The 12,408-nt window shown below is 40.3% G+C and overlaps 2 protein-coding genes across 2 annotated transcripts in view; both read left to right on the forward strand.

Annotated features, from left to right (window-relative positions):
- KCNN2 (potassium calcium-activated channel subfamily N member 2) overlaps nucleotides 1-12,408 on the forward strand; it is a 454,526-nt gene that overhangs the window by 31,801 nt on the left and 410,317 nt on the right. The window lies entirely within an intron of this gene.
- On the forward strand, nucleotides 9,681-10,601 carry LOC119876792 (mitogen-activated protein kinase 14-like). Its single transcript, XM_038551828.1, has one exon. It carries the CDS (start codon nucleotides 9,709-9,711, stop codon nucleotides 10,231-10,233), a length of 525 nt encoding a protein of 174 aa, XP_038407756.1. The 5' UTR covers nucleotides 9,681-9,708; the 3' UTR covers nucleotides 10,234-10,601.

Raw genomic sequence — 12,408 nt, forward strand, 5'->3', positions numbered from 1 at the left:
AGGATTGGAAGAGACTTCATTCATTCATACACATGACTTTATCTTTGGTGTATTTTAAGAACATTCCCAAGCTTTTCTTTCTGGGTATATATACAGATATATTTTAAATTTTATTAAAAATTTTAAATTATATTTTAGTTAACATAGTGTTATATCAGTTGCAGGTGTACAGTATAATGATTCAACAGTGCTGTGCCTTACTCAGTGCTCATCGTGGCAACTGTACTCTTTAGTTACCATACGCTGTTTCATCCATTCTCCTGCTCCCACGCCCCAACCCCACCTGCATCTCCTCTGGTGACTGTCAGTCTGGGCATATTCTTTTATCTTGGTTCCTGGTTTAATAATGCTGCTTCAAATGAGACAAACATTCCTCAAGGGAAATGATCAGGTCAGTTACAGTACAGATCCGAGGGGACCCTCCCTTGTGGAAATGTAGCCCAGAAAAATCAGGGCAGTCTGGTCATAACATTTTAATTTCAAGCTTCTGATAGGTATCACAAAGTGATTAAAAGGAATTTAAAAAAATAATGAAAACTTCCTTGAGGGTCTGTCCTGGAATTGAAAACCCAAATTGAGAATTACATTGATGATTTAAGGTAAATTAGAATATGGAATGCATGACCCTACAGAGCAATGACTCTGGTGGTGGATGGAGGATGAGGGATAGACTCATCCTGTTCTGTTGACATGCCTGTTGGTGAAGTTTTGGTTCTTGGCTGGATTTCCCTTCCATGTATCTTAATTCAGGCATTCACTATGCATTCAGTGCCTATTTGGGGTCATAATTGAGTTAGGCACTAGGAATCTAAAAAGAGAGGAGGACACAGGTCAGACTCCTTCTCCCATGCCCTGCATCCTGATGTGGACACATGATGAGCAGGGTAACCAGACAGTTGTACACATTCTCAGGAATCTAAGTTGAAGGAAGGATCAATTTCCATGGGAATGGGATTTTCTTTTCTTTTATATTTTTAAAAGATTTTATTTGAGAGAGAGAGAGAGAGAGAGAGCACGAGATGGGGGAGGGACACACGTCAGGGGAGAGGGATGAGTGTGGAGGAGGAGCATGAGGGGGGAAAGGGCAAAGGGAGAGAGAGAAGCAGACTCTCAGTTGAGCAGGGAGCCTTATGTGAGGCTCGATTCCAGGACCCTAGGATCCTGACTGTAACCAAAGGCAGATGCTTAATCGACTGAGCCACCCAGGTGCCCTCAAGGGGATGGGATTTTAGAGAAGAGCATGTAGTGGACCCTTATAGGCCCTTACAAGGTGGAGATGGATATATCATTTATAGAGTTTGGATGCTTAGAAGAATATTTAGAAAGTGGTTTGCTTTCTGCTGTGGCTGAATCAAAGGTATGTAGGGGGAGGCATCCATGGCAGGTGAGGCATGGAAATGTAGAGATGGGCTATATTGCCAGTGGTTTGGGATTTCAGACCAGAAATGTGGACTCGGTACAGCAAGCCCTGTTACTGTAGAGCATCTGCTGACATCACCTACGGAGAAGGCATTTATCAGAATATTAGTGAGAAAGAATATGGCATTTTGGGATATATGTCTATCAACCTTATGACCCTATGAGAAATTCACTTGGGAGTAGATTTGACTTTTATAGCCTAAGTATACTCATACCTTACAACCTCCAGCCTCCAACATAGCCACATTCCTAACAGCCTGTATAAAAACCTTTGCAGAGACATCCACTCATTGAGCTTCTGGGTGAAGTCAAGGACACTCTCTATTAAATGAAGTTTATTTCTACCTCAAAGTTGAAGGGGAAAAGTATTTTAAGGATTTTTGCATTTCAGACAATTGACCAGAATTTTAAAGGTATTCTAATAAAAGTCTTCAAAACCAGCCCTTCAGAAACATAACAGACCAGCAGTGAATATCATACAGCATGTTGAGCCATGATAAAATACAGATCTATTACTCTGCTAGTGAGATATAATATGTAATCAAGATCATTTCAAGCTCTTTCTTAATTTAGCAGGACAGCAAGGTGGAAATGGCCTGGGCTTTGGAGTAGTTACTAACTCTGTCCAAATCTCAGGCACCTTAGCTATACAATGGGGTAACAACAGCGAGCATATAGAGTCACTTAAGAACTAGCTGTTCTTGTTTCATCCCATCTGTTATGCCTTAGAACAGAGATCACATACTCCATGAAGACCAATGCCATGCTCAATTTTGCTTACCTCATTGTCACAAAGGGCTGTCAGTAAGTAATCATTGCAGGGAGGAAGAGAAGGAAGGAAGAAAAGAAGGAGGGAATCTTAAAGATCATGTACTGAAGCAGTTCCCAGATGTTTCTTGCCACAACCATAAGGTCTAAGAGGAAAGTCAGTGAGCAGTAGCTATTTAAGAGAGAGACACACAGGCACAGGGGCAGGGGTTAAGGGGTTGGGGTGATGGGAAATGAATATATAATCTAGATTTTCCCAATCCATTCTGTCCTCAGTGATGCATGCCTGCATTTCTAGTAGGCTCACCCCTTGCTCTTCTGAGTTTCATAGGTTAGAATTTACCTATTTTGTGAAGAGAACACCTAGCAGGAAGGAGCCCCAGTGGATTCACATTCAGTTGCTGCTATTGGGAGAGATAGTCTATCAGCCACTAGGAGCATCTTTCCCAAAGACCTGGGTCTGGGGAGATCTGTGTGGGGAAGGTTTTTATTCAATTTTATTATATTATTCAGTTTCTTTAATAGACATGAAACTGTGTAGACTCTTAATTTCTTTTGTAAGTTTTGAGTCTTTGGTGGAATTTGCTTATTTCATCTATTTTGACAAATGTATTCATAAGACATTATTTGTATTATAGTTCCTTATTATCTGTATGATTCTGTAGGATCCTTAGTGGTGTCTCCTCTTTTGTTGTTGATCAGCCTATCTAGAGGTTTATCTTTTGAAAAAAGTTTGATTTCATTGATTTTTAAAATTATTTATTTATTTAATTTTTCTTGTTCTTTATTATATTTCCTTTCTACTTATTTTGTGTTTAATTAGCCCTTCCAGCTTCTTATGATAAAAGCTTAGATCATTGATTTCAGACAATTTTTTCTTTCTTGAATAAGGGTTTGAAGCTATAGATTTCCCTCTGAGCACTGCTTTGGCTGAATCTTACAAATTTTGAAGTTGGTGTCTTTATTTTCATTCAGTTCAGAATATTTTCTAATTTCTCTTATTTTCTGGCCATTTTTTAATTGGGTTGTTTTTTGTGTGTGCAGTAATCATTGAGTTTTAAAAGTGTTTGTATATTTTAGATACAGGTCCTTTATCAGATATGTGTTTTTCAAATATTTTCTCCTTGTCATTGCCTTTGCCTTGTCTTTTCATTCTGTTAATAGTGTCATTCACAGAGTAGAAATTGTTAACTTCAATGATGTCGTATTAACATTTTTTTTTCAATTTTGCATCAAACTTGTGGTATTTATCTAAAAGTCACCAAACCCAAGCTCACCTAGGTGTTCTCTTATGTTACCTCTTAGGAATATTATAATTTTTTATTTCACATACAGGTTTATGATCTATTTTGCATTCATTTTCTGAAAGATATGAATTTATGTCTAGATTAATTATTTTTGTGTGTGGATATCGAACTGTTCTAGCATCATTTGTTAAAGATTATTTTTTGTCTATTGAATTACCTTTGCTCCTTTGTTAACAATTAGTTAACTTTGAATCAATTTCTGGGCTCTCTCTCTTGTTCCATTGATAAATGTATCTATTCTTTAGCCAGTCTTGATTACGGTAGTTTTATATTAAGCATTGAAGTTGGGTTATGTCTCATCTCCAACTTTGTTCTTTTTCTGCATTATTGTGTTGGCTAATCTGGGTCTTTTGCCTTTGCATGGAGACTTTATTTTTTTAATTTTAATTTTATTTTTTTAAAGATTTTGTTTATTTATTCATGACACACACACAGAGAGAGAGAGAGAGAGAGAGAGAGAGAGGGGCAGAGACACAGGCAGAGGGAGAAGCAGGCTCCATGCAGGGAGCCCGACGTGAGACTCGATCCGGGGTCTCCAGGATCAGGCCCTGGGCTGAAGGCAGCGCTGAACCGCTGAGCCACCCGGGCTGCCCTGCATGGAGACTTTAGAATCATTTTGTTGATTCACAAATATATTGCTGAGATTTTGATTGGAATTTTGTTTATAGGTCAAATGGGGGAATTACTGACATCTTAACAATATTGATTTTTCTAATCCATGCACACAGAATATCTCTTCCTTTATTTAGATTTCATTAATTGCTTTATTTGGAGTTAGGTAGTTTTCTTCATAGAGATTATGGACATATTATGTGAGATGTAAGTATTCACTTTTGGGTACTGTTGTAAATGAGATTGTTTTTAATTGCAAATTCCAGTTGTTCATTGCTGGTGTAGAGGAATGCAATTGACATTTGTGTTTTAATCCTGTCTCCTGAAATTTTACTGGAATCTCAGATTTTAGAAAATGGGTTTTAGTTAAATTCTGTCATGTAGGACAGCCCGGATGGCTCAGTGGTTTAGCGCCGCCTTCCGCCCAGGGTGTGATCCTGGAGTCCCGGGATCGAGTCCCATGTCAGGCTCCCTGCATGGAACCTGCTTCTCCCTCTGCCTGTGTCTCTGCGTCTCTCTCTCTCTGTGTCTCTCATGAATAAATAAAAATCTTAAAAAAAAAATTCTGTCATGTAGGAGAACATACTCTGTAAAATTTCAATCCTTTTAAATTTATTGAGACATATTTTATAATCCAGAATATGATCAAACTTGGTAAATGCTCCAAGTGCACTTGAAAATGATATTATTTTGCATTTCTTGAGAAGATGATTCTGTAAATGTCACTTAGGTCCATTGGCTAATAGTATTTTTTTCTTAAGTCCTCTTTATTGTTCTGATTTGTATACTTTATCCCATCAATTGCTGAAAAAGGATTATGGAAACCTATAACAATAATTATTGAGAATTAGCTTGTGTTTACATAATTACATAATGTGCATTAAACCAATGTCTTAGATAATAAGAGTAGTAGAAGAACTTAAGTTGGAGAAACTTCCAGAATTTGTCAGTTCTCCTTTCATATACTTTAAATATAAATCAGGGATTTGAATATGTTACTTGCTTAAAATGTTTCTTAATACCTTTGTGGTATTAAATCTAAAACCTCTCAATATTCTTTGTCTTTATATCATATTCGGTATATCTTTACAGTTTTTGTTTTACAGTATTTGTGTGTGTGTGTGTGTGTGTGTGTGTGTGTGTGAGGTTCCAGGTTGAAAGGATATTTATTCTCATGGTTGTATCTCAGAAAAAACTGACAGGCTTGAATCAGTAGACATCCCTTAATTAAATGGGAAAAGCTGAATTTTAGAATGTGACCTATCCTATGTTGTCACTCCTCATATCTTTTCATGTATTTAGAGGAAAGGCAATTCCATAGATTTTTATGGTCAAAGATTAAATAAATGGTCTGTCTTGTAGCACTCTATACGTTGTTGGGTAAGGATTCAAGAAAATCTTGATAGTTTTACAGTGGTCCAGAAACCCTAAATGTGAGGAGAAAAAAATAGGATCTTTTGATTCTCTTAAGTTTCTTCTGTGGCACACCTACCTATCATAACAGTGAACTAAAATTTCCAGAAAAAGAAAGTACGTCAATATCTTTATAACCTAAAGAGAAATAGTTTTGTTGCTTTGCAGAGAATGGATATGGATCTTTATCTCAAATTGAGAGGTTGGATAAAACCTTCAGAAGTTTATGTGTCCTACAGGAAAGACTGCATGGTAATCATTCCTGTATATTTGGGACTCTTGATAAATTTCCTTGGTGAACAAAGTCTATAATTAATCACCTTCTATTTCAACCGTCTCTCAGAAGGAATTCTTCTCTCAGTTAGACCTGAACAAACTGTGATACTGTGGACTCCCAAGTCTTGAGATTTACTGAGAACCCAAAGCCCTATCACCAGAGTTGGGCACAGAGAAAAAAATCTAAAACCTCTCATAATATTCTTTGTCATTATATCATATTCGGTATATCTTTATAGTTTTTGAATGAGATTAAACTGCATATTAAATCAAACAAGGAACATTTGAATAAAGTTCTATGGTTTGCAAAATAGTTTTTGCATTATTTTAATCCTCCTATGAGCATCCTGAGAGAGATACTGTAGAGATCTGTGATAACTATAGTTTTCTCTCCTTAGCACATATTCCTCATTGCCTTCCTTGGATACTGATGCGAACCTTCCAATTTTCCTGAGGGAAATCTCCACCCTGCTCACAGGGTTCTAGTAAGACTGAATCTCAGTCCCCTGGCTATGGAGTCTGGTTGGTCAGAATAACCAGTACCATTTCCTGTTTGCGGGAACTGGTTAAGAGATTGCATGTGATTCTCCTGGGCCTTGTAAGCACTCTCCTTGGCAATTTCCTGCTGAAATAGATAGAGAAGGAATAACCTCTTGCCTTTAGGATTGTGTTGCCAGATGGACATAGATCCATCTGGAGCTGCTTTGAAAATCTAGGTTGCTTAGAGTGGGCTAGAATGAGTTGAAGATGTTGAGGCAAGCCTAGATGGAATAAAAAGGTAGGAATTACTCAACAGGCTGCACACTGGGATCTAGCCACATTTGATCTGTGTTTCATGAGCTGATACATTCCTTTTCTCTTAAGGTGGTTTAAGACCGGGGATCTTAATTCGTTCACTAACAAGAGCACAATAGTACCTTGTTACAAAGTACCATAGGATGAATGGCTTCTGAACAACAAAATTATTTCTCATGGTTCTGGAGGCTGGAGGCTGGAGATCAGGATGCCACTATGGTCAGTTGCTGATGTCAACCCTCCTCCGGGCTACAGACTGCTGACTTTTCCTTATCCTCCTGTGTGGCAGTGAGCAGAGAGAGGCAGCCAATTCTGGTGACTCTGATAGGGCACTAATCCCATCCATGAGGACTCTACCCCCATGATGTCATTGAATCCTAAATGATCTCCTGGAGATCCCACCTCCTAGCACCATCTTGTTGGAGAGTAGTGTTTTAGCGTATGTGTTTTGGGGGTATAGAAACATGGAGTCTATAACAGGGGAAATTTTTTTTCCACTGGGAACCTAAAGAGTTGTCCCCATTACAGATATATTTGTTTCTTTTCACAGATGAAAAACTGAGCTTCTGTAAGGTTAAGTAACCAATTTAGACCTATATATAGTAGGGAAGACTTGAATAAAGCCTGTTCTCTTTACACCTAACCATTCTGTCTGCCAGTTACCAGACTGCTCGAGGAGAAACATCTGGGGTGTTATTTTGGGTTGTTTTTGTTGTTTTTTCTTTTTGTGGCTGACTGAGACATGATTGTATAAGCTCTTCTACTCACACTCCAGTAGGTGGATGGCAGACATGTGGCTCCCTGGCTCTGTTGTGACACTGCCTATACTGCCTCTTAAGACCTTGATTCCCACACTTCACATCTTCCTCTCAGAATAGACTACCCATCGAACCACATCCAGCAGACCTGAGTCATTTGAAATCTGATTTAGGAGATGCTCAGGATGGACCCAGGCTGACCATTTTATCTTAAAAGGGGTCTCCAATATTTCAGAAGACACCTTTAGTGGGCAGGTGACAGAGGAAGAAAGGATTCTCCCTATTTGTTTCAACTCCTGTTGGCTTGTCTTCATGCCCCTAGATGGTCCCTGCCATCCTGAGAACCCATATAACAGTGAAGTGGATTGAGAATTATGAGTTGAGGAGGGGATACCACATGTGGTGAACAATAAGAAAAGAAAAGGAACAAGTAATGTGATTTTTTAAAAAAAGATTTTATTTTTAAGTAATCTCTATGTCCAGTCTTGGGGCTCGAACTCATGACCCTGAGATCAAGGTCATATGCTCTCCTGACTGAGCCAGCCAGGCTCCTCAAGGAATCTGATTCTGAAAGGTTAAATACATTAGCACTCCCAGTGCAACTTTGCTGAACAAAAAGCTTGCTCTAAGAGTGAGAGAGTTAGAGAAACACTTGAAGCCCCCCAGACTTCATAAAAACCTATTTTGACCATTATAAGGTAGAAATGTTTCTAAGATCTATTGTCCACTCTCCTGCTTTGCTTTCTGATTTGGAGCTCTCCTGACATAAATCATTTCCTTAGAGACTCGTTGTTGATTGTTTGTAGATGTAAAAAAAAATGCACAGTTTATTCTTTTAGGTATTAATCTGCTTGTATATTTTTAAACGCTATTTTTTCTCTGCCAACTGCTCCTTCTCATGGCTATTAGAATGTTCTTTGCTTTGAATCTTCTGTCTTGTTTTATAGGTAGTCTGCCAGAGACTTGCTTCAGCCCTCTCTTGGAGAGTAGAAGGGAAGCATTTGTGACAGCTTTTTCTAACTGTAGAGATACCTCTTCCATTTACCTCTGTTGTCTCAAGGCAGGCTTAAATACAAAGCCTCACTGGTCCCAGGTGGAGAGAGGACCAAAGACCCCCACTCAAAAGCAGGCATTACGCTGTCCATTTGTGCGGTTCCCAGCTCTGTGTTACCTCATTTAAACCTCACAACAAGGCTTTGGGTGAGATTTGCCAAATGCTTCAGACATATTTCACATCGTGTGCAGAACATCCCTGTGCATCTCCTAGAGGGATGGTAACTTGGAGGTGAAACAGAGCACCAGCTTTGACCTTAGTGCATTGGATCCTGGGGCAGATTTGGCAACATGAAGGAATGACAGATTCTGTCCTGAAAGGCTCTATGGGACACGTTCTATTTCCCAGGGTCACAAAACAAGTGGCAGAATTGAGATTCAATTCAGATTATGTCAGAGGTTCTTCACCATCATCTCTGTGTTTGTAAATTCCTCACCAACATTTTCTACCTTGTGTTTCTGCTTGGTTGGCATTCTCTAGGATTTGGTCTGCCAAATGCCTTTTAGCTCTTCTTCCTCGAGGTGGAATTCTTCTCCTTATATATTCTACTCACCTGTAGACATATCTGCGCATGTCCCAGTGTCTCCTATCTGACTTCCAGATTGGGCCCAGTGTATGTACCTGCTGTATCATTTCAGCATGGTACCTAAAATAGTTCAGTTGTTCAGATCATTTACATTTCTTTAAGGGAGTCTGTATTTTATCAAGCATATCACCACTACATATGTATTTTTTTTTCTTTTTTTCAAGGGGAGAGGGGCAGAGGGTGAAGGAGAGAGAATCCCCAAAGCAGGCTTAGCATGGAGCCCAACATAGGGCTCAGTCCCATGACTCTGAGATCATGACCTGAGCTGATATCAAGCTCAGGTCAGTTGCTTAACCAACTGAGCCACCCAGGTGCCCCTACCAATTCGTATATTTAAAGACAGGCTGGGTTCGCTGGCTCTGGAACGGCGATCACTGGAACTTGAGCGGGCGCTGCAGCTGGAGCCGCAGTTCCGCGGCGCAGCCCGGGGTCGGCCTGGTCGGGGAGAGGGTGCAGGGAGAGCGTGGTGGGCGCAGCCCTGAGCCCCGCAGCCTGCCCCTGCCCTTCACCGGGCTCGCCCGGCAGCTGCGGCTGACAGGGGCCGCGCGCGCGGGAGTCGGCGGGGTCGCGTCTGCCGCACCTGCGCCGACTGCCAGCTCCGGGTCCCCGCCCGGCCCGGCGGGCAACGAGGGCCCGGGAGCGGGAGCGGGTGCGGGTGCGGGTGCGGGCGCAGGCGGGGCCCCTCAGGCCACCTCCTAGCCCCGCGGCCGCCGCTGGAAGATGTCTCAGGAGAGGCCCACGTTCTACCGGCAGGAGCTGAATAAGACAATCTGGGAGGTGCCCGAGCGTTACCAGAACCTGTCCCCGGTGGGCTCCGGCGCCTACGGCTCCGTGTGTGCTGCTTTTGACACAAAAACTGGGTTACGTGTGGCAGTCAAGAAGCTCTCCAGACCATTTCAGTCCATTATTCATGCCAAAAGGACCTACAGAGAACTGCGGTTACTGAAACATATGAAACATGAAAATGTGATTGGTCTCTTGGATGTTTTTACACCTGCAAGGTCTCTGGAGGAATTCAATGATGTGTATCTGGTGACCCATCTTATGGGAGCAGATCTGAACAACATTGTGAAATGTCAGAAGCTTACGGATGACCATGTTCAGTTCCTTATCTACCAAATTCTCCGAGGTCTCAAGGTATATTCTTCCTCTTTCCAAAGCTTAAGAAAAGGAAGAGGAAAAAAAAGAAAAAACCTTTCTTATGGAAAATTTCGAACACTCACAGAATCACAAATACAATCATAGTGTAATGAACCCCTACGTTTACACAGTGACCACAATTTCCAACATAGGACCAATCTTTCCTTTGTGTTCCCCAAGCCCTGAATTATTTTAAAGCAAGTCTAGATGTAATGTTGTTCCACTCATAGATATTTCAGTATGTATGTCTAAGAGCTCAAGATTCTTCATTCTTACATCTGAAGAGTAGTAATAATTTCTTGATATAATCTAATATCTGGTTAGTGTCATGTTGAAACTTTAAAAACCTCCTCAAGGAGCCTAATTTATTTGTGGGAGGGGCAGATAAGTAATGTTTTAAAATTAAAACACCTTTGACATTTAGCAGCTTTGAGTCCTTATTGAACTCCACAAAACCAATCAGAAAACAAGTTGAAAGCTCTGTTTAACTCATAGCTCAACTCTATGAGTAGAGTTGATGATATAGAAATCATAGTTACAGCCTGAGGAAGAAACACCTACGTTTAATTGGGGTTCCCGAGGGCGCCGAAAGGGACAGAGGGCCAGAATATGTATTTGAACAAATTCTAGCTGAAAACTTTCCTAATCTGAGAAGGGAAACAGGCATTCAGATCCAGGAAATAGAGAGATCCCCCCCTAAAATCAATAAAAACCGTTCAACACCTCGACATTTAATTGTGAAGCTTGCAAATTCCAAAGATAAAGAGAAGATCCTTAAAGCAGCAAGAGACAAGAAATCCCTGACTTTTATGGGGAGGAGTATTAGGGTAACAGCAGACCTCTCCACAGAGACCTGGCAGGCCAGAAAGGGCTGGCAGGATATATTCAGGGTCCTAAATGAGAAGAACATGCAACCAAGAATACTTTATCCAGCAAGGCTCTCATTCAAAATGGAAGGAGAGATAAAGAGCTTCCAAGACAGGCAGCAACTAAAAGAATATGTGACCTCCAAACCAGCTCTGCAAGAAATTTTAAGGGGGCCTCTTAAAATTCCCCTTTAAGAAGAAGTTCAGTGGAACAGTCCACAAAAACAAAGACTGAATAGATATCATGATGACACTAAACTCATATCTCTCAATAGTAACTCTGAATGTGAACGGGCTTAATGACCCCATCAAAAGGCGCAGGGTTTCAGACTGGATAAAAAAGCAGGACCCATCTATTTGCTGTCTACAAGAGACTCATTTTAGACAGAAGGACACCTACAGCCTGAAAATAAAAGGTTGGAGAACCATTTACCATTCGAATGGTCCTCAAAAGAAAGCAGGGGTAGCCATCCTTATATCAGATAAACTAAAATTTACCCCAAAGACTGTAGTGAGAGATGAAGAGGGACACTATATCATACTTAAAGGATCTATTCAACAAGAGGACTTAACAATCCTCAATATATATGCTCCGAATGTGGGAGCTGCCAAATATATAAATCAATTATTAACCAAAGTGAAGAAATACTTAGATAATAATACACTTATACTTGGTGACTTCAACCTAGCTCTTTCTATACTCGATAGGTCTTCTAAGCAAAACATCTCCAAAGAAACGAGAACTTTAAATGATACACTGGACCAGATGGATTTCACAGATATCTACAGAACTTTACATCCAAACTCAACTGAATACACATTCTTCTCAAGCGCACATGGAACTTTCTCCAGAATAGACCACATATTGGGTCACAAATCGGGTCTGAACCGATACCAAAAGATTGGGATTGTCCCCTGCATATTCTCGGACCATAATGCCTTGAAATTAGAACTAAATCACAACAAGAAGTTTGGAAGGACCTCAAACACATGGAGGTTAAGGACCATCCTGCTAAAAGATAAAAGGGTCAACCAGGAAATTAAGGAAGAATTAAAAAGATTCATGGAAACTAATGAGAATGAAGATACAACCGTTCAAAATCTTTGGGATGCAGCAAAAGCAGTCCTAAGGGGGAAATACATCGCAATACAAGCATCCATTCAAAAACTGGAAAGAACTCAAATACAAAAGCTAACCTTACACATAAAGGAGCTAGAGAAAAAACAGCAAATAGATCCTACACCCAAGAGAAGAAGGGAGTTAATAAAGATTCGAGCAGAACTCAACGAAATCGAGACCAGAAGCACTGTGGAACAGATCAACAGAACCAGGAGTTGGTTCTTTGAAAGAATTAATAAGATAGATAAACCATTAGCCAGCCTTATTAAAAAGAAGAGAGAGAAGACTCAAATT

This window comes from Canis lupus, chromosome 11 (genome assembly GCF_011100685.1).
Source record: "Canis lupus familiaris isolate Mischka breed German Shepherd chromosome 11, alternate assembly UU_Cfam_GSD_1.0, whole genome shotgun sequence".
NCBI classification, from domain to species: Eukaryota; Metazoa; Chordata; class Mammalia; order Carnivora; family Canidae; genus Canis; species Canis lupus.

Bases quoted from the DNA above. Each gene is read 5' to 3' on its own strand.
- LOC119876792 (XM_038551828.1), top strand. From the start codon at position 9,709: ATGTCTCAGGAGAGGCCCACGTTCTACCGGCAGGAGCTGAATAAGACA.